General features: G+C 42.9%; 1 protein-coding gene across 21 annotated transcripts in view; it reads left to right on the top strand.

Annotated features, from left to right (window-relative positions):
• MTSS1 (MTSS I-BAR domain containing 1) overlaps positions 1–26,602 on the top strand; it is a 126,425-nt gene that overhangs the window by 68,729 nt on the left and 31,094 nt on the right. For 20 of the 21 annotated variants that reach the window (XM_039550242.1, XM_039550234.1, XM_039550233.1 and 17 more), the window contains exons 5-7: positions 22,851–22,935; positions 24,366–24,457; positions 26,199–26,273. In XM_039550242.1, coding sequence (XP_039406176.1) covers positions 22,851–22,935; positions 24,366–24,457; positions 26,199–26,273 — 252 coding nt within the window. Of the gene's footprint in view, positions 1–10,286; positions 10,309–22,850; positions 22,936–24,365; positions 24,458–26,198; positions 26,274–26,602 lie in introns of those variants that run through there. The other variant, XM_019289080.3, reaches the window with a different exon arrangement.

Genomic DNA, 26,602 nt, shown 5'->3' with positions numbered 1-26,602 from the left:
TGATGTTCAGGGCTTTAAAAAAAAAAAGCTTCAATCTTCTGTAGTAACATGAAAGTTTAACAGTTGATAAAAGAAAAACAAAAAGTTATGCATTTGCTTTTGTAGATTGTGAGGACGTGACATTACAGATAAATATTATAAGCTTTAGCCTAATGATTTACTGAAGCCCATTTTTTCATTTTATTGTAACATTCAGTCTCTTACTATGCAGCTGTCTGGTTTCCCCAGAGAACAGAAGACTAGCTCAGAGATATAAATCTCTGTTAATGATTTTAAATAGCTATCTATCTATATATAATACAATTTTTTTTTTTTCTTTTGCCCTGAGCATTCAAGCATGGGATTAGGAGAGGATAATCAATAATCCTCAATGCACAGCAGAGCCACTGTTGGTGGTGAGGGCTCAGAGCTGCTGCAAAATCCCATTGCCACCTTCCAGCCTCTCACCATGAGGCCTCTCGCTGTTGATTGTGAGATTTCTGGCAGAAATGGTCCCTCCAAGACCTGCAGCCTGCACTGCATGCCAGAGCAGATCACTGTTTTCCCAGACAGCTCATGTGAGCTGGTCACCTTAAGTCTCTTGTACAACAAGAGAAATAAAGGAAGAGCTGTGCTGTAGCTTGTTGGGAACACTGAGGGGTTCCTTTAAGTTTTGTTTGTCCTTAGCAAACGAAGGTTGAGTGAGGTTTGTACAAATAGAATAACCTATTGTGAAATAAGAGATACTGTAGGCAAACGTACTAAGGAGCATGCAGTGAATGTGAACAGACCCCTGGGCATTAGCCAGGACGTTCCTCATCTCCTGTAGTTTGTGTCTGAACCAGCCCTGGAGGGACCCTTTTCATCCTGGAAAAAATACGTAGACCTTGGAACTAACATTTCCATCCATTTGTTTCCCCAGTAATCCCAGGCAAGTTTCTGCAGTTGGGATGCAGGACCAGCAAATACTGGGTGTGTTTAAAAGGGCAGGATTTTTATGACTTCATGTCTTCTCTTTTGTTGTATTCACATTAACGATGTATCAGGAAATTAGTGATTTAAGAGATGATGTGTGGCTGCAGGGCCATTTAGCTGTGCTTTAACTGGGAGCACGCTGGTTGTGACTGAATATTTCTTTACCTTCAAAGCTCTCCAAAGGCTTTTGCAAATAAATTTGTTTACTATGCTTTTTGCACTGGAAACATGCTCCCAGGAGAGAAGCCACCACCAAAGTTAGTGTTAGATGGAAGTGTCTGCTTGTGAACTGAAGGTGTTGATATCATTTTAGGTCAAATGATCTGGTGGTGTTGGTTCAAATGAGCAATACAGAGGTTTGTGGACCACAGCAAACAAGCTTGTGCTACTGCCTGGATTTAGTCTTGAAAACCAGGTTGTACAAAAGGATGTGGGGCAGTGGTTATGGGACCTCCATAGAAGGTCACTGTCCCCTGTGCTGAATGTACTGAGCACCAGAGGGCTCGTATGTGCTTTGTGATGTAAGATGCGAAAATCTTCCGTAGTCGCAAGAGAAGAGGTGGTGATCCTGCCATGTAGAGGAGTCTGGTTGTGATGGCAGATGTGTAGTGATTTCATGTGGAGAACAGGAGGAAAAAGAGACCTGCCATTGGTGGCTTTGTACTCTGGAGGCTCTTCCTTCCCCTCTTTCACTGCCCCTTTTGCTCCATGTTGTTTCTGTTGGTCAGTAACCATCAGTGGTAACAGTCCTGCCCTTCATGGCATCATCTCTGTGGGCTTCTTTGATGGCCCTTTTGGCCCACCTGCAAACAGGACCGCCTGGAACAGCCCATGTTTCCCTCCAAGGCACCTTGTCCAGCCACATTTGCAGGCTGGCTCTAACAGCAACACCAGCATCCATTTCCATAATACCTTGATTTTTCAGGGTTCAGATCACAGGTTCCAGATAAAAAGGAGTCCGTCCTTGGAGGTAAAATTACCTGCTGTTAGTGTTCCATGATCACTGACTGACTCACATGTCTAATGTGCATTCTGAGCTTACTGGTTGTAGTGCAGCAGTCCCATCCTGCCAAATTGCTTGGCAACCCTATGTGCTCACCAGCTTGTAGACACTGTGGGACTTCTCCATCTTTTGCCACCAGTTTTTGGCTTAACACAAATGAATTGGGAAGGGCTAGAAGTAAACCATTGCAGGTGAAACTCTTCACGATATGTGTTCTGTGCCAAGTGAACTTCTATCATTGATTTAAAGGCATACACGGATAGCAAATAGGGCACCACTAAGATTCATAGTGCTGTTACAGCGTGAGACCTAATAAATCTTCTTATGAGTGCCTTGTACTTAGTTCATGTACTTATTCTGACCACTGGGATTTATTCTTAGCCCTGCTTTTTTTTTCAGGAATTGCTGTTCCTTTATGAAACAGGAGCAGACTGTCTGCTGTGTCAGACTTGTTTCTCTCGACCAGGCACAGATAGAGATGGGAAATGCCTTGGAAAATGAGAGAGAGGGCAGAGTCGGGTTGAAAGTTGGAAAGGGCTGGATTTGATCTCATTTTACTTGTGGTGTTATTTCTCTTCTTGAAGCACTTTTTTACTTCCCGAGGTAATGCCCATTTGCCATTTTAAGAAAGTCAATAAATACCCCTTGGCAAGAAGACCTGTCCACCTCCTACTTGATCTGTCCATGACTCCATATTTAACTCTTGTATGAATCTGCTTGTGGTGTTTTACATATTGAAGTCTAAGGGATATGAGTACTTAAACCATTTACATAAGGTAAATTAATGTTTTTGTTAGTTTCTGTGCTTTTGAGTTTGCAGTGATTGTGTGTACTCTGGGACCCATGTTCACAAATTTAATTCCAGGAGAACGAACATATTAGGAGTAACTGGAGGAGTATGTGTTGGGATTGACACTACTGGTACTGCTTTTGGCTGTTGCTGAAATGTCAGTGACAGGTTCTTACTGGCTTGAAAAAAAGGTTGGTAGTTCCTGAGAATGGAGAGAGGCACAAATAAACCAACCCTTCCTTTAGAAGCTTGTTTGATGTGTTCTCTGCTCTCTTTGTGCATGAGAGGCAATGTATGAGTTTTGCTGCCATGGCTCAGTTTTGTATCAGGAGAACCCAGAAGGAGGTGCACTGCCTGGTGATTCCTGGTCCTCCTCTGACCTGAGTTTTGGTTTTGAGCTCATAATTGTCTTTTTAACTTCTGATGACTGTTTTGTTTTGATGCTGATGCAGTGCATCTGAGATGGAAACAGTGATGCTGAGTTCTGTGAAAATGGTGGCTGAAGTTCCCTATTAAGCTGGCTTTTTGTGGAAGTGGTTTAGAGGGTAGTGGGGTTAAATCCAGCTGGTACAGCAGGAGCTCTTCCATCTGCTCTGCTCTGGGGTGCAGTTGCACAGTAACAAGCCTGGTCAAGCTGGTGGCGTGTTTACGTTAAGGCACTTGCTGACTCATTAGCAGAAGTACAGTGGTGAGGAAATCCTCTGCCTGCCAACTGACCGTGTACTGTTACAGTCACTGTGGCAACATGGTGGTGCTGTCTGTCAGGGATACCCATGGCCTGCCTTTTTTTTTTTTTTTTTTTTTTTTTTTTTTTTTTTTTTTTTTTTAATATTAAAAAAAAAAATTAAAAGCCCTGAAATGGGAAGGAGGAAATGTTGCAAGGCTGATTAAGGCTTCTCAAGGTGATCTGTGGGAAGCAGTTGTGGAGTGCAGATCCCCCTTCTCTGCCTTTCTTCCATGAGCAACCCAGAAGTTTGGACAAGCCCTCCATGTTGACACAGACTAAATTATTCTTCTCAATCGCTTCTCCACCATCTCCTGTGCTAATTACTGCTCTGCAAATCTACCCTCTGGTCTGATTTTTAAATTCATCCAGAAGGCTGAGCAGCTCAGAAGATCTGCTGTAAACATGACTTACCCGGCAGGCAGTAAAGTTGCTCTCAAGCCCTCCAAGGAGAATAAAGCCTGTCTGTTGGGCAGCTGGTTTTATCAGTCTGTGTTGCAGATTAAAACGTTTCAATGTCTTTTCTACCAAATCAAGAAGAAAAAAAATAATGTTTTTGTTACCAGGTCCCTGGCTGCATGTTCATAGAGAACTAATTGACCAAATGTCAGTCACTTGTGCTCCTTGAAGGGAAGGACCATCTTCCCTGTGCTGGGCATACATGAGCACAACCCATGCCTGTTCTCAGGCTGATGGTGTTTTTTATGTTTTACCCACAAGCGACAGGAGCTGCTCAAGTTATAGTGTGCAGAGCCCAGACTGCCAGGCCAGGGATATATCTGCTCCCATGCTCCTGGGACATGGGATGTGGTGTAGAGATTGCACTGCTTTTAAAATGGAAAGGTTTAGGGCCTCCATAGCCTAGCTGCCAAGCATATGCTTTATCCAGGCATTTTCCCCCTTAAACCTCCACTTGTGATGCTTATGGCATGCCTTGTTTCAGCAGAAAGCTCTCTAAGTCACCAGTTCAAGTTTTGAAGGCATTTATACCATCTCAGAATTGGCCAGGGTCTGTTGGGGAGATGAAATCTCATAGGTACAAGAGCTTCACAGCTCTGTACAGGTTGCAGGTATTTGGGCATTTTGGTTCCTTGTGGTGACTCATAAGATTTTTCTTGGAGGAGTGCTGAGGGGTTGAAGCACTGAAAGTGATCTTAGAATAGTTGAAAGCAAAGATCGTGGTGCCTACATACTGCACCTTTACAGTTACTGTGTGAACCAAAGTACAAGATTATAAGGGCACATCAGAGACACGGTTCAAGGCCTTCTTAGAAAGAAATACGAGATTTTGGATTTAAGTATAAGCCAAACAGATTGCATCTTTCTTGCTTTCTAGTCATGAGGTTGATACATGACTTCACTCTTCACCTGCTTTTTTTTTTTGCCAGCTTATTTTCTTGCTATGTAAGATGAATTTCTTTTCTCTTGATTCACTTTCTGTTAGAGGGACATAGTGTTAGTTTTTTACCCCTGTAAAATTAAACATCTCCCATTCCTGTAGGTATAGATGTCTTAGACATAAATCTTCCTGCTGTAACTGGTTCTGGAGCTCTTTTGCAATAGTGTGTTGCAAAAGTCTCATTAGGGCTTCCCTGTGTCACAGTAATATTATGCCCTTTAAGCAGTAACCCTGCTTTGACACCTCTGTGAATAGCAGTGCAATGCCTGATGAAAATGCAGTTTTCCTGGGATGAAAATGTTTATGTTAATGAAGCTATGTTCATACGTGCTGGAGCTTATGGTACAGATATTTTCCGTGCAAAACCCCTGAGTGATATGCTGGTAAGAGTCTTGGTGAGTCTAATCCTGGATTTAAAAAACATACCGTATTCAGTATGGCCTTAGAAATACAACCAGGGTAGGTATGAGGTAAAAATAAACCTTTCCATAATGCAGAACACTTGGTTTAAGAAATGGAGGAATATTTAGTAACAGGCTTTGATTGAACTATGTGCTGTGGAACAAAAATATTTCATTGATCTCTGTGAAAGCTTGTAATTTGTTTTTTTTTTAATTGTTACAACTGTACAACCCAAATGAACAGACCACAGCAGTGAGGTTTGAACCCAGGATTTCTGGATCAAGACCCATGAGCAGATGTTTTGTAAGGTTAAGCACTTAGTATTAGTTTGTAGCCAGAAGAGATTCTTAAGCCTTATGCTCAGTAACAGGTGACCAAAGGTAGTTTTTAAGTAAAAGCTTAACCTGTGTGCCCAGTGGCACAGGCTTGGAACAGGAGCTACTGTGTGTAGTTCAATTCTTGGTAATCATGTTCGACCATAGGTTGATGAAAGAAACATTTACCCTTCCCATTAATTTATATTTGTGTTTTGGTAACCCTCTGGACTATGAGCAGAAATAGGGGCTGCAAGCATGAGTGCAACTCGAGCACACTCTGCTGTGCTTGGGCGTGGTGAACTCAGGTGCTGAGGGAAAGTGAAACAATTCTAGGGCCCAGAGGCCAGCAGGGTACATGCATGCTTTGGGAGTTTGCTGTTGCCATTGCTGACTCAGCTGTGGGGAGGAGGGATGTATGTTTTTTGTTTTCAGAATTGCTTATCAAGCTGGTGGGGAAAAAGAAACTACTCTGGAGAAGTGGAAAAAGCTTTGTCTGTCAAGAAGGCAGTTTGAGCTTGCAGATCCTTTCCTGTTTAATTTCTAAAATCCAGGTGTGATTGAAAGACAGTGAAGTTCTGTGTTACATATTCTATGGGAAACTTTCATTCAGCTTCTCCAGCAATTTCCTGATACCATAACAGCAGCTGAGGAAAGGATCAGGCAGAAGGTGAGGGTGGGTAGGTGTTCCTACACAGCCACACTGAAGTCATTTCTGGAGACGTGAGAGAGCTCCTTAGGAGTATATTTGCTTGCAGCAGCTACAGTAGAAAAGGAAGAATGGTGTGTCCGATGTATCTGGAGGATATTGGATAGCCTGAGCAAGTGAAGTACGGTGCATCCTGAGATCAGTGAAGAAGAGAGGTCAGGCTCTTAGTTGTTGCTTGCTGAAAGTTTGCAGCTTGTATCCAGGCACAAGCTCAAGACCTTCTCCCAGATTCACAGTGCCTCCTCCGGAAACAGGCCCATTTCTTGGAGCATCTGGGATTTTCTACAAGACATCTTCTTCAATCCAGCACTGAGCTGGACTGACCCTGTTTAGCTTGTGAGACAAAACAAAATTGTAGCTAGGGGACTACAGCTCTAATAAGCAGATCCCAAACAAAATTCAAGGCTGTTAAAGTCTCATTGAATTATGGTGCTACAGGAGCATAGTGACTCATAGTGAAGCTAATCACCTGCTGCTTTGTCTTGACTGCAAAGAATAGATTGCTAGTTAAACATTTAAAGGTCATAGCCTTAGAAGCTGTATTAGTGTTGCTTTCCCTCTTTGCTCCCCCAACCCCGTAATGCCTGGATTTACTACGGGAAATCAAGCAGATACTCTGGAGATGTGTGTTCTGAAGATGAGACTTGGCATTCTTATCTTTCAGGCTCATGCTGACAACCTCTATGCATTCATTTATGAGAGAGGCCATGCTGGAACACATTACATTTTCTCTCCACAAATTTCCCAAAGCATCACCAGTATGGCATTGGTGCTCTGTGGAGAATGAAATTACCCTAAATTTTAAATCATAGATATTATGGGGTTCATTCTTCTTCATCATGGGGAATTCCAGGAGTGAAACTGGAGCTCAGGTCTCTATTCCCACAGCCAGGCAAGTTCAGTGTTTTCAAATTAATAGTGCTTTATTGTTCATTGGACCAAGAGCATCTTAAAGGAGACAGTTTTCTTGGTTCTCCCTAAAGAGGCTGTAGACCTCTCTAGTCGGCTGAGAAAAGAACAGACTGTTTATTTCTGGCATTAACTTGTCTGTGTGGGTGAGCAGAGGAACTGTGTCTCTTGGACAGAACTGTCATTACTCTCCCTGCAGTTGTCCCCAGTTGCAGCAGTCATTGAAGCAATTGTCAGGAAGGTTCTGTAGAGAGAGGACTTGGCTCTTTGCCTAGTGAATCTTCCAATACTCTCTGCTGTAAAAGAGCCTTTCAGGTTGATGAAGGTGGTACACTTTTCTATCAAAATGCTGGTCTAGCTCTTCTAAGTGATTCATGCTCCTTAGATCGCTTCCAGTTCACTGCTATGAATCACCAGGACAGGTGGTGTCTGCCTTGGTGGCTCTCCTGGAGAAGCATTGAGATGGTGGTAGAGGAAATCTTGCAGATAAAATAACAGCAAACCATGCTGAAGAATCTAAACCTCTAGGTCACTTCAAAAGTCAGTGAGTGCAGTGGATATCACCAGCGATATCAGCTATTTTATCACCAGCGATATTAGCACTCCAATTTAAATACAGATTTTGAAGGAAGTTTGTAATATTTTCTGCATATGGATGTTTTATGGCAGGAAGCGTATCCTGCTGTAAATTACTCTGTTTGAGAGGCTGCATTAAAGATTGTGTGTGACTTAAGCCTGGAAGTTTTTCCTTTCAGAACTGTTGGCTGTACTAAATTGATAGACCACTGGCATGTTTTAAGCTTGACCGTTGCCTTACTTTTGGACTGGGCTGGAGAGCATGGTGTCAGAAAAACATGTTTCCTATCAGCTGCCAAGTTTTTGTTCTTGTAGAATGATCTGGACAAGCTGAATCAATGGGCCAATGCCAGTGGTATGAGGTTCAACAAGGTGAAGTGCTGGGTCCTGTGTTTTGGTCACAACAACCCCTTGCAACACTACAGGCTTGAAAAAGAGTGGCTGGAAAGCTGCCCAGCAGAAATGGACCTAGGGATTATGGACCAGGGCAGTGATCATCCCCTTGTACTTAGCACTGGTGAGGCCCCACCTGGAGTTCTGTATCCAGTTTTGGGCTCCTCACTACAAGAAAGACACTGAGGTGCTGGAACATGTCCAGAGAAGGGTAGTGGAGCTGGGGAAGGGACTGGAGCACAAGTCCTAAGAGGAGCGGCTGAGGGAGCAGGTGGTGTTTAGCCTGGAGAAAAGGAGGCTTGGGGGGACTTTATAGCTCTCTAAAAGGAGAGCTCACTGAAAGGTGGCTGTAACCAGGTGGGGGTTTGGTTTCTTCCTGGTTTCTTCTCCCAGCAAACAAGTGAAAGGACAAGAGGAAATGACCTCAGATTGTGCCAGGGGAGGTTCAGGTTGGACATCAGGAAGAATCAGGATGGTTAAACATTGATACAGGCTGCCCAGTGGAGTTACCATCCCTGGAAATGTTCAAGAAACAACTGCACATGGCACTTAGTGCTATGGTTTTGTTGCCAATTTGGTGTTTTGTCTAAGGGTGGACTTGATCTTGGAGGTCTTCTCCAACCTAAGATTCTGTGGTGCCTTGGTGGCCAACAACAATATGAAGCAGTCTTGTGAACTGAGGGAAGATGGACCTTGGTCTGACATCTGGTGAGGTGTTGGGAGATACTCTGTGTTGATTTCTGTCTTTATGCCCATCTTTCTAGTGCATGTCCACATCTATAGTGGTTCTTATTTTTAGGAGGGATCCTTGGATGCCCTAGTGGCCTTTTCCAGGGTTGCAGAACTGCTGTTGGGAGACATTGATGCAAGTAACGAAGAGACGGAAGGGCCCAAAACTTCCAAAGGAATAGGGTGGATAACAGCATGCTGCTGTACATCCAGAGATCCTCATTTGTGCCTGAGGCTGTCCCTGGCCAGCCTTGCTTGAAATGTACCATGTCACTTTAGCCAAAGAGCTGTCTGAGGTCCCGAGCCCATGAAATATGTGTGCTGCTGGCTGCAGGGAAAAGGCCCCCTCACTTTTGAGGGCTGCTGGCTTGTGCAGATTTTGGGTTGACCTTTGACCTCACTAACAGATGGCAGAATAAATTGATGGTGGATGTATTTTTAAATAAGCAGATTGTACTTTCGGTCTTTGCCTGCTTGTCAGGATATTTTTTCTTGAGGTGTGCCTTGGCAGAGAGATGACTGAGGTAGGTGCTTACCTCTGCCTCAAGCATTTAAGGTACCCCCAATTCAGAAATAGGTCAGTGTTTCACACTGACAAAGCCTGGGAGCATTAAAGTTGTTTGAAATGTGTCCAGTGCAACTCTGGTAACAGCACCTTGAAGGAAAGATGCATTTTTAATAGTCAACAGCTACATTTGGCTGAGGGGCACCTGTCCATATTACTCTGTGGAGGTGACTCCAGACATGGATCATGCTGAAGGAAGGTGGTGCCTTCTTGGAAAATAGCTTCTGCTGAAAAGTTTCTTCACCCTTTTTTTGCAAACTGATTTCTTTTGATGTTGTTTTTTTTTTTCCTTTTGTAAAAGGCAGTCAAACTTCAAAGGAAACCATATCATACCATGTTCTGCATGCACTTTAGGTTTAAAATGGAGTCTTCACACATTTGGTTACAGCTAGAAAAAAGTGTCCATGGGTATCCTCTCCCTCTTCCTGCCCATTGTGACTGCTGATTTGACTTGCAAGTGCTGCCTGTAGTAACGGGCAGTCATTGGATGGGTAATTGCTGATGCTGATTTATACCTGTTTTCTCTTAAGTCACATTCTTAAGTGCTTTAAAAATAGTTATTAGGTTTGCTTTTGTTTTCATAGATAACTGGCCATGTCTCTCTTTGGAACTCAATACGTATTTTAATTGCTTCATGCCTAGATCTGCCCTTAGCTCACCTGCATTTTAGCAGACCTGGTATAAAGCTTTGTTAATAGATAAACCAGACCTCCTTCAGTGTGATTCTGTTCTTACTAATGTTTATGGTTCAGGAGTCTGCCAGAGAATTTTTTAGTGCTTCCCACCTCTGCTGCTGTAGGGTTTTGCCATATCTTCCATAGAGGAAAATACTGCATGCCCTGTGAGTATTGGTGGTTTATCTTGGGTTGACAACTGAGGTACCTTTTTCTTGTTTTATTATTATCTGACCTGCAAGTGATGCCTTTCATGGCCTTTGATCCTGTTGGGAATGGCAGATTAATGAGATTAACTACTTTCTTTGGACAGAATTTTTTCTTAAGTAGAGAAACACTCCTTCCATCAAGACCCAGTTACACTGTCCTTATTCCAGTTTCAAAAACCAGTTCTTTGGGGTCTGTCTTTTTAATTGAATCATTTATTTTACCTACTTTAAACAAACTGTTCAAAAAATCTAGGCTAATGCCTATTGCAAGTGGTTGTATCTGAAATGAATTGCAGCTGGACAGATTAACTGTGGCAGTTACTTCTGTGGAAGGCATGCCCTTGAGTTCACTCAGGATGAGTGGCAGTGCTGCTGCTGCAGAAGAGGAATTCAGAGATGCTCGTGGCCCGTGTGAGTGCTGCATTGCAGTTGCTGTCAGCTTACGTCACGAGTAATACTCAGGCAGCCCAAGGGCTCGTCGGGAGACTGAGGAGAGCGTGGCTTTAGTACCATGTAACAACAGATCTCATGGTCTGTGTTTTCTGTGCTTCTTGGTGCGTATCTTGTGTCTTCTGTGCAGGGAAGCCTCTATCAGCAGCTCGCTTTTCTCCTTAATGCAGTGTAAAAAGCTGTGAGTGCTTACCATTTACAGCATTTGGGTTGGAGGGCTTTTTAGCCTCATTTTTTAATATATATTTAGAGTCTTACACATGTCATACTGTGATTACAGCATTGCACCATTTGAACCTGTTTTAATTAGCAGTTGGCATTGCCCTATTTATAGATAGATGGAAAAAGCCCAAGCTAGCCAGTTTGCCATGCAGAGTGTATTTTCTTCTGTTGGCAAGTAGTTTGTAACCATTTTTCCATAGCTAAACTGGCTTGGCAACCTGCAGATGTTGCAGGCATTGGGTACTGATGCTTGAAATAGAAATGGACTCTGAAGAGGATGTGGGATGGAGACGAATAAATCAGAAACTGCTGTTGCATTGGAAGTCTGTTAAGACTGATGATACGACATGCTTACCAGAGCATAACTGCAGAAGTTGACCACATGAAAAACAAGCACATTAAATATATATATATTTTAAATCTTGCTTCTGTCACATTATTAAGGTTTCTTTTCACTTTGGCATGTTGTGGTAACAAAACTAGTTACTAGTACAAGTGTTTGGCTGTCCAGCATGGTTAAGCTGGTGAGTATTTGTACAAGCAGGAGAAACAGACTGATTCTTTCTGGAACAAGTTGTGTCTAGTCTATAAATGATGTGAAAAGTGTGTGTGCTTTTCTTTTTAACTGCAATTTTAAATCTGCAAAAGTTTTGGCCTGTGTTGACCCTGCAATGCCCAGAAGACTGTTGAGAAACCAGAACAGCATTGTGTTATTAGACACCCGGGTGTTAGCTGCTCCTCAAGAACTGTCTGCTAATGCACTTCGCTCTGGGGAAAACAATTTGAGGCACCTTTGCCCTGTTTGAGAAGCTCTCCTTAACTAAAACCATAAATTACTTCTCAATGCAGATGCTGAATACAGGCACAGGAGTGTTGTTGAGCAGCTCACATGGAGGTTGCTGGGCACACGAAATTGCTTTACTCTCTACAGCATTTGGTTGCAATGATTTCGACACAGTTGTGTTGCAGCCTGGGCTTTGCATGGCCTGTGGACTTGTGGTAGGGTGCACACCATTGTCTTGAAAAACACTGCTCATGAATCAGTGCCTTAAGGCATTGCTGCCCATGAGGGGAGGGTGGGCAATTCAGTAACTCCCTCTTTCCTGCACACCTTTTCAGAGTAGCTGCATCCTTATTCTGCAGCCTGTATTTTTCATTGTCTTGCAAGATTTCAGCCTTTCAGTTTAGGACAGAACTGGCAAGCAGCAGGTGGATTTGAGTCAAGCTTACACTTGGTAATTTGGGACTAGAGCCCAAGACTTAAAGCTTTCAAAACCTGGGAGTTCTCACTTCAGTTAGCAAAATAAAATGTCGTCATCTCTGTTGGCTCTCTGTGTTACAAACTGCATTTGAGACCACATGGCAAGAGTTGTGTGATCCAAGACTTTTCGCAGCATGTCCAGCACAGTAATATAAATGTGGGTTTCCTCAGACTCTGTGTGACTATGTGCACGTTTGTGTGTGTAATTTCTGAGTGACCTGTCCTCAGGCTGACTGTCTTTGGGGGAATAGCTGGTTGAATTGATCCTGCTTCACATGGCTGAGCAGCATGCAAGGAAGGGGAAACCTTTCATGTAACAATATCACTGTGAAATATTGGAATGTTGGTTACATGGTGCTAAATCAAGGTAGTCTCTGGGCTAACATAGTTAATAAATTCTAAATAGGAGGTGACCTTTTCTGAGCACTTTCTCTAAACTTGTAATTTATATGCTAGTCCTGTGTATTACAATGCCTAAAGCCTAGGTCAGAAGTCCTCCATTCTAATTTGGCACCTACTCTTGTCTTTAATGGCCAAATTAATAGCAGTAGGTCACAGCCAGCTGTTCTGTAGGTGCAGGTTGATGAGGTCTGTTAGAAGAACAAGGGAGCATCAGAGCATGTGAGGAGCTGTGAGGTTTAGATGGATTTCCTGCAATACCAGAGATGTCAAATGACCAGATGAATGTTTCTTTGCTAAAACCAACTTAATTGTAAAGCACTGTTCATTATTTCTTTGAGAAACCTGAAGAAATGAAACAAGTTAGCAATTGGTCTGGCTGCTTTATGTAGGTAAACTGTAATTGGTTTTGTGTAATTTTCAAAATGCCACAGACTTCTTTTTTCATAGATTGGGTTGGGAGAATGCTGGTTTTTGTACATATGGTGCATGTTCAAATTCCTTTGATATCAAAGCTTTTACTTGCATAAAACAAACACTTTCCACATGTATTTGCTGTGTTATGTTGACAAAGCAGTGCCAGCGGTGCTTGGAAAACTGTATGTTTGCACTGCTGGGACAGTGGACTCTGGATTTTAGGTAAGGAAAACAATTTTCACAGTGGCACTAATCAGCAACTGGAAGAGAAGCCAAGGAATCTCCACCCCCAGAGACACTCAAAGCTGGACTGGACAGACCCCCAGGACCCTCATGAAAGTTGGCCCTGCCTTAGTGGGCAGTGAGCAGACCAAACAGCCTCCTGTGGTCACTTCCAGTCTTGTCTTTCTGGTTTTTGCTGAGTAAGATACTGAAAGGAAGGACTAATAACCAAATGTGTTACATCAGTGTTTGGAGGGGAGCAGAGACTTCCCTCCTGTGGAGAGAGAGGCATCCCCTAGGAAGGGTATTAACATAGTTTTGCATGTTAGTGCTACAAAAGCCTTAGCAGCACTCTGTATATGGATTGTAGCCTTGTTTAAAGCTGCCCAGCCCCAGCTGGTTTGCTGATCAAGGATTATAAAATGAGCAGCACTTGGCTAGAATAGTAACAGTGCTCTGAAGATTTGTCCTGTGTGGAGTGTAAGGTGTGCTGCTCCTCTACCCGAGGGCTGGTCAGTGAGAGGAGGTTCTAAAGGTGTTCTGTACTGCAGTGAGAGAATGGATAAAGCGATGGAGAGGGATAGCTTCTGCTCCTCTTTCAAGGTTTAAATTTCAGGATTTGCAAAGCCCTGTTCTTAATTAATCATTGCTTTCTTTCTGCCTTTTGATTTCTAGTCTTTCTCCTTGATTCAAATCCTGGCTTCTTGCAGTTGTTCTCACTACTCAGGGTGGTGGAGTGATACTTCAAAGCTTGGCCTTCCTGTCCAGGTCTTACAAACCTGGTGTGAACTGCGTGTGTGTGGGTCACAGCAGGCAAGTCCAGCCAGATTAGATGCATACAGTTCAACAGAGCTTGTTTGCAAGAAGAAATGCAGTTATTCTGTCCTCACAGAAAGAGATAAGCACATCCTTGGTGTTTGAATTCCAGTCAGCGTTGCTGAGTGTCATGCTGTACGCTGTGCTTGTAATGCCGTACACCAAGACAGCTTCATTTGATCTTTTCTGCAAGATGTGCCTTTTTCTTTCTGTGACTCAGAGAATTGAAGCTTTTCTCCTGCTGCACTCTTCATGGTTTAAGCAGGCACACTTTAAATGCAGCCTGATAGTGTGGATTGTTTGGAAGGGTTCATGGGATAAACAGGAGTTTGCCTGCAGAGCATGTGAATCTGTGCATTCAAAGCAGCCAAAGATCTAGTGAGCCCAGCCCTGTGCTTGTAAGATGTCTCACCTGATCTGCATGCAGCCTTCTATGAACTTCACTTGCTGCTTACAAGGAGAAAGCGTCTGTACCTTTTCTAAATTCAAAAGTTCAGAGTTTGCTGTGTTTTTAAGAGCGTGTGTTTATTGAGTTTCAGGCCAAAAGCACAAAGACCTCCAGTTCCTCTGCTTGGAGATGGCTGTCCTCATTTCACTTTCTGTAACAGGTGGAGTGTATCTTTTTTTTAAGCAGGGTTCACTGTTGTGTATCAAATTCCTTTGTACATGCAGGCGCAAACAGCCAGCTGGTGTCAAACCTATGCAGTCACATTCTCATTTGCCTTTCTGAAAATTCATTATATTTTAGTAAGGCTGAGGAAGCTGAAGTTGAAAATGAGTGGGATGCAGCCAAATTTAAAAAAAAAAAGGCAGCCTATCAGTGAGGACAAAACTGGTTAACTGTTTGAGAGCTGACCTGATAAACAGCGCAACTGTCTTCATACCAGGTAATATGAGCTTTGAGGCAATCTGGATAACTAAATACTACTGGCCTGGATTCCTGCTACACTTTTGCTATCTGCTGCTTTGTTAAAGAGGTGTACAGGTTCTCCATGTGGCTGCCACAGAGTCTCCTCTCTAGAGACTCTCTAGGGGTTTAGAGGAGAAGTCTGCATAGTCAGTGTGTTTCTAATCTCTTCTACCAAGCCATGTTGAAATGAGTCTGGAGTCAGAGTAAATAAATCAGTGGGGATGCAGTTGAGTAATGGGTATTTCAATACATACTTGAGACAATTTTTAAGTGGCATTTGGAGCACACAGAGCAGCTGCCTTGAGAAAGTACCAAAAAGAGGATGTACTGCCTTTTGAAGCACCACCAGCATCCCCCCATATGGATGAGTTGCAGTTAGAGATTGTTAACCCTGAGCAAAGGCATGAGATTGCCCCAGGAGAAGAAACCATGTCCCTGAATCCCCGGGGCGGGGACAGAGCTTTCCCTTGCGCCCAGGGCCTGAGATGTTGCATTCAATGTTTAGGTGTGCATGGAGCCTTTTTGGTGGGTTGATGATGATGTATCTCTGTATAACTAACTGAAAAATAACAGACATTATCCAAAATTTCTTGAACTGGTAATTTCTTAAGGTGGTTTGAATGATTTTACTTCCCTTTGTCCCTTCATGATCTTTGCCTTGGTTCACTGAGGAAGTGTGCTCTGCTGGAAGAAGTGACAGCCTGTAAAAATAGCACTGCCTTATTTTGCAGATCTGCTTGCTGTGAGGTTTCAGTTAGATCTGCTGACTTGGATTTAAAAATAAACTTTTCTTCTGATTTTTGCACCTGCTTGTCCTGGCGGTGCTTGATTTTGTGCTTCGGAGGCAGCAGCCGTTTAGTAGTAGCTGAAATCCTTGCTGGATTGGGATCAGCAGCCGAGGTGATTGGGAGACCTGAGTTGAGGGGCTTTTGACTTTTCGGGCCAGAGGTGTTCATAAGGCCAGTATCTAAACATAAAGAGGAGAAAGACCTTGTAGGCTTTTTAGAGCCTCTGTGGAAGTTGTCAATTCAAAATAAGTATGTTTTGCCAAGCGTGCAGTGGAATTGCAGTTGGTGTTCCAAGCCATTTGCTGTAAGTGTATTATCCCTTCTCCTCATTGAATATTGCTGTAATCTAATCAGATTACATTGCAGTTCATTGCTGGGCCCAGGCAAAATAAAGAGCGGTACTTCAGAAGAACATAAGTATCTTGAGTTACTGCCTCTTCACACATCGGGCTGACGTTAAGTGTTCATTTAGAGCCAGATTCATGGAGATATGGAGATCAATGAGTCTGGCTATCTAAATAGGCCTGAACCAGATCTCCATCTTTCCACCCTCTGGAGCATGCAATGGAGTGTGGTCCTCAGTGCAGCAACTGTCCCTGGCTGGTGGAGCTGGCCTTTACATATGTGTTGGCTGGCAGCTTGGCTCTGGGATTCTGCACAGGTGAGTGGTTACTCCAGATTAGCACACAGGCTTGGCCTGGCGTTCTTCAGCTTCAGGAATTCTGTTTTCCTTACAGCGTTCATTTTATTAGCATGTTCCAACTTTTACTGAGAGCATGAGCTTGGTGACTCTTGTCACCTGCTTTCCTTGAGCCATTGATGGGTGTAGCAGTTGGAGCAAAGCAGTTGGATCTGCTCAGCTTAAGACTGTTAGGTTTACTGAGCTATGCACAGACTGTTTCTGGAACTATATTTTGCTATAAATCTGAAAAGAAATGGGGAGAAGGTATGGGCAATGTTAGTGGACAGCTTGACTGTGAGTACAGATATTTAGCAGACCCTGTGTGTTTTCAGTACTGAAACTTTTTGTATTCTATAGAATAAAACATAAATAATGGAAAACGCTATTGTGGCATTTGCTCTTTTCAACAAATCTGTTTCTAATCATGCTTTGGTTTTGTGGCATTAAAAACTTGATGCAGAATTCTAGGTTCATAAAAATGAACAACAGGCACCTGTGAGGAGAGATGGATATTAATTCTTGCAGGAAATCACCAGAAGCAAAATTCTGTCTGTGCTGGCAGCACCGTTTGTGAAAGGAAGAGGAGGAGGGAGCAAGCCAGCTTGCACTCCTGACACAAACACCTCAGACTAAAGGATTTTGTTCCTGGGAAAGACTTCTGCCTGGACTTTGGCTGCTCTCTGACAGGATTGTGGTTCAGTGATGCATTTTGTGTCTCTTTACAAGTTCATGAATTAATGACAGACTTAGGTTCTCAGAATGAACCGATGCATCCTGTGATAACTTAAACATTAAAACGCTTTTATCCACCTGTGTGTGACATCCTCTTTCAAATCAGAGGGCCACAGGTGAACTTTGCATTCATGCACTGAAGGCTGACTAAACCCAAACTGTCCAGAGATCATAGCAGGACTGGTTCATGACTGAATTTATACATTGCATGGGCTGTGTAGAGACCTCTGTGTGCACGGGTTAATTTCTGACCCTGTTGCTTTAATGGCAATGCTCGTGTTGACTCCCATGGGGTGAGGATTTTGCCCAGTGCTAAACTAGAAGAACAGCTAAAGTAAGCAAAAATGCTGCTCACTGAAGGAATAAGCAAGATCAGAGGAAGTCACAAGAGCTTTCTTGCATATTCTTTAACAAACTGACTGGAACATGGTCATAGTCTGTTCCAAGGACTTCTGAAAGCTGGTGGTTGCCAGGGCAGGCTGTGGGCTAGGGGTGTCTAAGGTCTCCTCTTCCTTTGGCTTCTTTGCTGCTTTAACTAGCTGCCACTGCCACTCTTCTCCTCAACTCCTTCATCATCTAAGTTCAGTGAAAATGCAATTTGAGATCCTGCTAGTTCCATCCAGAAACAAATGCTAGTTTCTTCTGCAAATGAGAAAATAAACCACCCACTGCATTTTCCTCTCAGCTGGACTGTGGAGGGCTCTGGCAAATGGGACAGAAAACTTCATAGCAGGCCTCTGTGAATGTGTTTTCTAAGTAATTTGCCCAAAAGGGCACCTGATCAAACATTACAAGCAATCTGTTCCTTTGCAATGATGACAACTGCAGAGGTGAGGTATATGACAATGGCCTGCCAGAGCTGTTTTATTAAATTTGGTTAATCCAAAATTCATAGGTGAGTTTGGCCTTGAATCTGCATTTGTTGATCCAGTCTTCACTGAAAGATGTCTAAATTAAATCTAAAAAAAAAAAAAAACCTCAGGAATTTTTTTCTCTGGTTTTGAGCAGCAGCTTTCAGAGACTTTACCAAGTGCTGCTCAGAAAGGCTCACAGCAGCTGTAGGAGTAAGGGTGTCCTGTTCTCTTTTCCTGCCTGGTGGATGCTGAAAAACATTTGTCTGTTGTCTGCAGTTTTTGATGTGTTTTTCCAACTTACAAGCTTTACCTGGAGACTGTTGACACCCTGAACATAGAGAGCTGCCATAGCTCCACTTTTAGGTTTCTGTCCCAGTAGTAATACCTGTGCTAGTCACTTCTAAGCAAATCTGTCCTTTTTTCTCTGTCTGCTGTAACACCCTGGAACTGATCCCATCATCCTTGAGTTTCATGGAGACATCCACATAAAAAGTTTGGCAAGACCAAGGTCCGTGCCCCAGGTAATCAGTGATGGAAACTGCTTGCTCTTCTAGCAGCATGAATTTGGATAAGGGTTGAGTAATGGCCATTAACTTAAAATGTCCTACTGTTAGTCGTTTGTCATAGCCTCCATGTTCAGAACTTCATTTAATAATCCAGCCTCCATTCTGCTCCTGCTTGAAGCCTGTTCTGATAACTTTGAAATTACAAAAATATTACACTCATTTTTCATCATTCTCTCCCTTTTGAGAAAGAGGAAAGTGGCTTGCACATTTGAACTATGTCCTTGAAGATAAAATACGAGCTTGTTAATAAGTTGGAACCTTAAAGGCACTTCCTGAAAGGCAGCATCTTCTGAGCCTGCTGGGGTTGCTCAACAGTGAACTGAGAAAAGGAAGATACGAGGTTGATTGTAGTGAGTTGTTTTGAGTATATAGGGCCATGCAGTTGTACAGCTGCACATTTCATCAAATAATCATTTCCTTGATATATGATCATCACTAAATACAAACATCATGACTCCCATAAAACAATTGAGTCTCTTTCCTACAGTCTCTCCCTGTTGTCTCTCTGTGATGCTGAATGACAAGCAAGCATCAAAAGAAATCATTTATGCCTTTATAGTGGACTCATTGTAGTGTCATGGTCCACAGACTTCTGTTTAATTATCTCACATGAAGAAAGTTTGTGGTCTTTTACAGGCTTAGGCAGGAAAGGGAAAAGCAGGGAAGGTGAGAGTAAAGGCACATTTTGCCTTGCAGAGTTGCCTTTTACTTACGAGAAATAAGGCTGATGTTATCACCCACTTTCTAATCAAATTCAACAGGAGCATTTTGTTAAGCCACTTTCTCTGAGTGGGAATTCTGGTGAATACACCTCTCGTCTCCAGTTTCAAAGTATTACTTTAAACTGTTCCCAGGCATTGTTTCCCTTAATGGATGAGTTATTATAGTGTGTCAGAGAAGCAGATAATTCACGGCCTCATTTTATAAACTGAGAGCCCAAGGCACAGCAGTTTGACTTGCATAACTGTAGGGCAGTGAATGGAGCCCAGGTCACCCACCCAACATACTTATGGTTTGGTGAAAAGTTTGCTAGTTGGGCCTCAGTATTTCTGTTTGGGAAATTACAGCTGCTGTAGCATGTCAGGGATTTTTTCCAGGGACCTGCTTGTAAGTGAAGTGTGGAGAGGGACAGTGCATTCAGCATGTTCTCTGTCAGATGCTCTTTTTGCCACCACATCTGTGGGTTGATAGCACTGAAAAAGAAACTATCTCCACTGATCTTCTGCCTACCTGGCTCATGGCTCTGTCTTTGAGTCAGTAGGCAATTGGTCACTTACAGAGCAGGTTTTTGAAAAGATAAACCATAAATTAATTTGGAAGCTGAAGCAGGTTTTGTATGACTGTGGCATTCACTGCAATAAACTTTTTACTAGATTTTGATTACTCAGGTGCATAGCCAGTACCAGGACTTGCACACACATTAATGCTGCTTGTAAGGTCCATCTCTGTGTGCAGAGCGCACGTGTTGGCCGCCCGCTCCGGCTGTGAGTAAACCACTCATCAAACTGTAATTTATATAAAACATATGTTGGTCGTGTTCGCTGCAGCTGAGATTGGATAAAAGAAATCCGAATTACCATCCCTTGTTACATTTGGATATTTTCAAACCACTGCAGTGGTACAAAATGATTCCCTTCTGCCAGTTTGTGTAGCCAGCTGAACCCAACCCTTTGGAAACAGGAGCATCAGTGCAGTTCTGCTGGTGGGAACCAGCCTTTACAATAACCTGCCGAAAGCTGAGATAAACCCTTTACACTGCGGGTGTTCCTGGAAGAACAGCTGAATGCATTGGTGATGGCCATGGTCCTCCAGCTCAATAAATCAGGGGGTGGTGAGAGGCTTGTATTTTTTTTTTTCTTTCTCAGGAAGCATTTGTATTCTTGACTGTTAATATAGTTGGCAACAGGGAAGTAAAGCTCTCTTTAACTCCAGTGCTGTTGGAGTCTTTCATACATTGAGGAGAAGCAGTGGGATTCAGGTGTGGGAGAAGATGCGCTGACACTGCCCTTTGTTCAGTCTGGTGAGCCTTGCCAGCCTCAACCCACTCCCTGCATCCCTCCCTGGGTCCATGCTGACCAAGCAGAGGTGCTGGCTCAGCCCTCCCAAAGTTTTCAGCAGCACCCCTCCTTCTTCTTCCTGAGCAGAATCCTAAACCCATCTTTTGCAATACCTTGTTTCCAGAAGGGACATCAAAAATTTCTCAAAACCATTTGTTTTCCTTTTACCTTGACTTCATTAGAGTAGTCTTCATTCGCAGAACAAAATAAACACCTCATCCTTTGATATTCTTGTAAACTACGGATAACATGAGGTTTCAAAAGGTGGGAAGAACCAGTAGCCCACTCATCACCAACCAGTTGCATTTGGTTTTTTTCCATGAGAAAGTGTCTTTATTCCAGGCTTAATTTATTCTGTTGTGGCTTGTCATTTTGTTTTTTTTTTCTCTGAACTTTGTTTGGCTGTTCTGCTGACCTTGCCCGTCCATCTGTATTATGTGTTGAGGGGATATGTTTATACTTTGGTTGGTTGTGTTTCAGGTAAAAATCTGTTACCTTGGAATTTAATATTAATAGTAACTGACCCTTATTTCCTAGTCTCCCCAAACACATGGTGCCTTATTTCCTTCTTACTGTTCTGATACGACCCTTCCTTTTTTCATATAACAGACTTAGGAAAGCAGTGTCACTTAACCATTGATGGTCCTTAATATTCCAGCATTTCAGTGAGTTTTCAACCTGAAAAACCTACCTTTTCCCTAAACTTGATTCAGAATTGCTCTGCTGGTAGCCAGGGAAATTTTTGGTTCATTTGTTCTTCTCTGCCATTGCAGTTGTGCCACATTAGGCTCTGAAATAAAATTGCTTTTATTTGGCAGTGGATCCAGAGAAAAATGTCCATGTTTTGGGACAGAGATCCACTCTTTCTTGTGGATGTTGTCCTTTCTCCACTTGCTTTCTCTCTGTTACACCTCTCCCCATCTTCTGTACTGCTTTTTGAGTTACTGGAGTCAGTCTCAGCTTGTGCAAGTGCAGCATCGCCAGAAGAGATGGGTCCAGACCCAGCCTGGAGTCTGTGTGCTTTTCCCACCTGTATGCAATGAGTCTACAGCTCTTTGATGTTACCAAATAATATTATTTCAAAAGCTCCTTATAAAAACATGAGTAATCAGGCAAGTGACAAAGGACTTTCTGTTTATCTTTTTGAACAATACCAAATAGCCACAATTTGTTCCAGTTATTTGGTGTCTTTGTTCCAGAGCCATTTCGTGGGCACAGGACTTAATTCTGCAGGAATGCAGGAAGATGGTGACTTGTTTCCATGTTTAAAAAATCAAAATATTACAGTTTCTTAGGAAGATTTTTTTTTTTCCTACTTGAGCAATGCTATTTTTAAAGCCTAGGGAAGATTTTGCTCTATGATACAAGTCTAAGGTTATTTTAATAATCAAATACAGTTTGGAAACGCTTCGTAAGAAGGTTGATGTTTGTATCCTGAAATAGTAGATTTAATTTGCCAATGGGAACTAAGCAAGTACCAAAACTAACGCTAACCGAAACCAACTTATATGGAAATTTAATAGGCTGATGGGAGCTGGTATTGCTGATTGAAGCGGGGAAGGAAGGGATGTGTGTTGTGAGGAGGGAGAGCCCGGGGGGAGCGGGGGGTTTGTGCCGCCCTGGGACGGGCCGTGGTGGCGGCGAACGGCGCCACCTGCTGGCGATGCCGGGAGCACGCCGGGCCCGGCCCTGGAGCAGCAAAACGCGTTTGAGGCATTGGGCCTAAAGAATCTGGGGATGGGAAAGTTGCATCGAATCCCCTAGGTGTGGAAATAATGCCCGCTCCCTTGACAGCTGTGCTGCTTGGCTTTTGACATCTCAACCCCTTTTCTTTCAAGTCTTCTGCCACAGGCTTGGGCCTCATGGCACAGAAAGCTGCCTGGAAGAACTGTCTTTTTAATCATGTTTGGTTGCTTGATTCTGGTCTCCAGGTGAGCAGGAATTAGTCTCTTCCTGGGACGACAGATACCACTTAGATCTGCCCTGTTAATAGTCTGGTTGATTCTACAGTTACTTTGTTTTACAGTTGCTGTGGAAGACTTGGCACCTCCATCCTGGTTGTTATGCCTCTACACCACAGGCAGGAATCTCATCAGTGGTCTCACCTGCCTTTTTGTTTTTCAGGTGGTACCAGAGAGATTGGGTCTGCTCTCACCAGAATGTGTATGAGGCACAGAAGTATAGAGTCCAAACTCCGGCAGTTCTCAAGGTGAGTGGCTCCGTACCTGGGCCAGCACTGGAGGTTCCTCCTTCATGTGCTTCTAGGGAGCATCTAAAGCTGTTCACCAGCATTGTCTTCTCTGGTTGCTTCTGCCCATGTCACTGAGAGCAGGAGTTGTTTTCTCCCTGCAGCATGTTCAGTGCTGTGACCATGCAGGGTTTCACTGCACATTCATGGGGCTGGGCCAGTTCACCTCAAATCACCTCTAAATGCTGCAGATTCTCACTGTCAGTTCCTGTTGCTCAGTGCTGAGCAGGCGGCTGCTGATGTGACCAACTGACCTGTCTTTGTTTCAGGCCTTTAAGCTTTGTCTCTTAAGTTTTAAACAAGCAGCAGCAGCAGCAGCAGCGTTGTGCTGCTTCCTCAGCTTACTGCACAGCCCAAATAGCTTGCAGCTCAGAGAAAAACCTTTAGCAGAGCAGTATACAAAATGCAAATTCTCACATCCTGTTTTTGAAATTGAAGTTAGACTGTAGAGGTAATGAGAGAGAATTAACTCATGTGAAACCTGAGCTGTACAAAAACAACCTACTTATGTAGTAAGTAGTAGTTTGCATGTATGCCTTTTTTAATCAGACCTGAAAGTTATATTTGACCTTTGGGGAACAGAAACTATGCTTCACCACTTGCCTGATGTCCTGCTTTGTTTTTTCCCTTTTTCCCCCATCCTCGGAAGTTTTCAAAGCCAGGTTGGATGGGGCTATACGCGGCCTGGTCTAGTGGAAGATATTCTTGACCACGGCAAGGTGGCTGGAACCAGATGACCTTTAAGGTCCCTTCCAATCCAAAACATTCTGTTATAATTCTGTGATTATTTTAAAGTAAAATTATTTATGAAATTGGTTGTGAGGAGACAATTTTAGTCTCCAGTTACCACAGAATTAGCTGTTTAAATGGTTTGATCCCAGTCTCATTAATTAGTGGAGCATTACTGGTTCTGTATCATGGACTCCACCAATGTGAGGTGAGGCACATCAGTGGGCAGGATTTTGTTCTCTTGTACAACTGCTCTGTCTTCTTGTGTACATACATGTGCTATTTAAGTTTATAATCTCCATGGCTGCATGAACCTTTCTGGTCTCCAGAGTATCCATTTAAATTGTGTGATGGTTGAGTAGGATCTGTTTACACTGAATTGTTTCGGGTCACTCCTTTGCTTTACGCTCTGTTCCTCAGTGTCCTGACCTTCTGTAATTCTGGTTATCTTGTGATGTGGATTTTTGATTTTTTTTTTAAATCTACTTCTTTCTTTTGCTTTCTCTAGTGTAAACAGTTTTATGTTCTGATATTTACATTATGACACTGGTAGCTGTCACAGCAAAAAGTAAAAATACTCCAATATTGACCTTGGCTCTCTCTGTAAGAATAGGGGCATCTGCAGGATTTGATTGCTCTTTGTGTTTTTTCAACAAAATTAGTGCTTTAATTGACTGTCTGATAAACCCACTTCAAGAACAGATGGAAGAGTGGAAGAAAGTGGCCAATCAGCTGGATAAAGACCATGCAAAAGGTAGTTACGGAGGAAGAATTCTTTAATAGGAGTAAGATTGTAATATCAGTTTTTCTTCCTCTTTTTATGTTTGTACTGGGGAACTGAATGACATGCTTAAATATGTATAGCAGTTTTTCTCTTTTAGAACACTCCTCTCCCAAAATGCTTAACAAAGTGTTAACCCTTCCCATATGCATTTTGAAGGTTTAGTTTGCAGGACTCCTGGGGATGGGTTGTTTTTCTAGACTGGTAAGCAGTGACTGGGTCTAACTCTGTTAGCCCACTCTGCCTGTATGTGCTGAGGATTGGAGATGCCACATGTATCCCTGCAGAGCCCTGGGGTGTCATTTAAAAGCAGCTTGTAAGATCATGTTATGCCTCAGCCATAGCATCCTCCAGAGACTGCACAGCCCTGTAAAACATTGAGCATCGTTATTTTATGCCTGATGCCATATAGAAAGTGCACCTGGGGAACGGGAGAGCTCTGATGTTGGACATGGGATGCCCAGGGCTGCAGTGGTGATGATGGCTCCAGAGGCTTTCCCGGGGGAATGAGCATCAGGCAGCCAAGTCTTGCACAGCAGGTGCATGTTGGTAGATGCCTTTGGCTTTGTAAAATTTGTACTGGGAATGGTGGCCTTCTAGCACAGGTACTGAAAGCAGATTGCAGTTTGCCACTGACTGACCCTTGAAAATTTCAGACTTTTGTTACATCTGAAAGAAGCAGCAGCAGCATAATTTATATTGGGGAGGGTGAGAACTGATGGGAAGGAGTGGGCTTGACCTCCAAAAGAGGATTTCCTTCTTCCCCCATTATTACTGGGGTCAGATAGAAGCAGTTGAATCAGCAGCTCTTGAAAAACTTCCTGCCTTGTGCTGCAGAGAGTGTTAAGCATGTAGTGAGCAGGGGAGGGGAATCACATGGGGTCATGCAGGTAGGGGTGACCCAGGCCAAAGTGGCAGTGAGATTTAGAGTTTGCTGGGCAGACTTGGGTGTTGGGAGTGCAGTTGGCCTCGGTACAGCTCCTGTGCCTGCCATCAATCTGCTTCTGTTTTTCCATCTACAGAAAAGTAGTAACACTGACCTCCTTTGTTAAAGTGTACGTGTATATGTATATACATGCATACATGCCTTTTATCTTTTTTTTTTAAGTACGAGTTTTCATATCTGGTACCTTTAGTGTTCCTGCACTAGAAGTTGAATATTTTGTCCTGGGATTTTAATTCTCCTGGGATTTGTACCTCATCTGAAAATGAGGACAAGTGCAGTGTGCTCCACTTCATCAGAAGGATCTGGCAATGTGACCCTTCCTTGGGCAGAGTTTTAGCACCCTCTTCCTCTGCCTGACGCTCATGCTGGAGAGGGATCACAGGATATTCTCAGCCTTGCCATTTCTGGATACTTGTTTTTTGAACACAGATGTTTCGAGAAACCTGTCATCTCTGTTTTCCATTCCTGAGAGTGGATGAGTCTTTGAAATGAAAAGCACTCTGATTTTGTACTGTGTTCTCAGTTGTTATTTCTGTAAAGGCTTTGTTTATTTGGGAAAGATTTTAGTATGTGAATGTGCTCACACCCTAAAATGTTGCATTAAGCCAAATGTATAGGCTTTACAAAATGTGAGTTCTAAGCTGCTTTGTTTAACAGTAGCTGTTCTCTGAAAGTTTGTAGTCTAACGTCTTTAAATGTAGCCTTTTCTGTGAAAAACATTAATTCTGAAATTGATTATATTGATAATAGAGATTGTGTCTTTTTTAGAATACAAAAAAGCCCGCCAAGAGATAAAAAAGAAATCGTCTGATACACTGAAGCTACAGAAGAAAGCAAAGAAAGGTAACTTGCTTCATACTCTACTGTTAACAAGCTTCTGAGCTGTGCTCATTGACAGAGACTGAACAGTGATAGGACTTTCTACTGCAATAATTCTGCCACTCTAATGTATTCCTGGTACGTACTTGGGTACCAGGATACAATTACTATGTGTCATTTAAATCATGTTCTGAAGCTGCCTCTAATGTTCTTACACAAAAGCCTTAAAACTGTTTGTGCAAAGTCAATCATGTTTTAAAATAGAGCCCTTACTGCTAACTTTTTCTTTTTAGGAACATTGACACTCTTAACATGACTTGTGCAGATACTTGTGAAATTTTCTAGAATCTTTT

Source organism: Corvus cornix, chromosome 2 (assembly GCF_000738735.6).
Source record: "Corvus cornix cornix isolate S_Up_H32 chromosome 2, ASM73873v5, whole genome shotgun sequence".
In the NCBI taxonomy this organism is placed as follows: Eukaryota; Metazoa; Chordata; class Aves; order Passeriformes; family Corvidae; genus Corvus; species Corvus cornix.
Note: the sequence above shows the minus strand (reverse complement) of the source record. Positions and strands in the feature narration are given on the sequence as shown.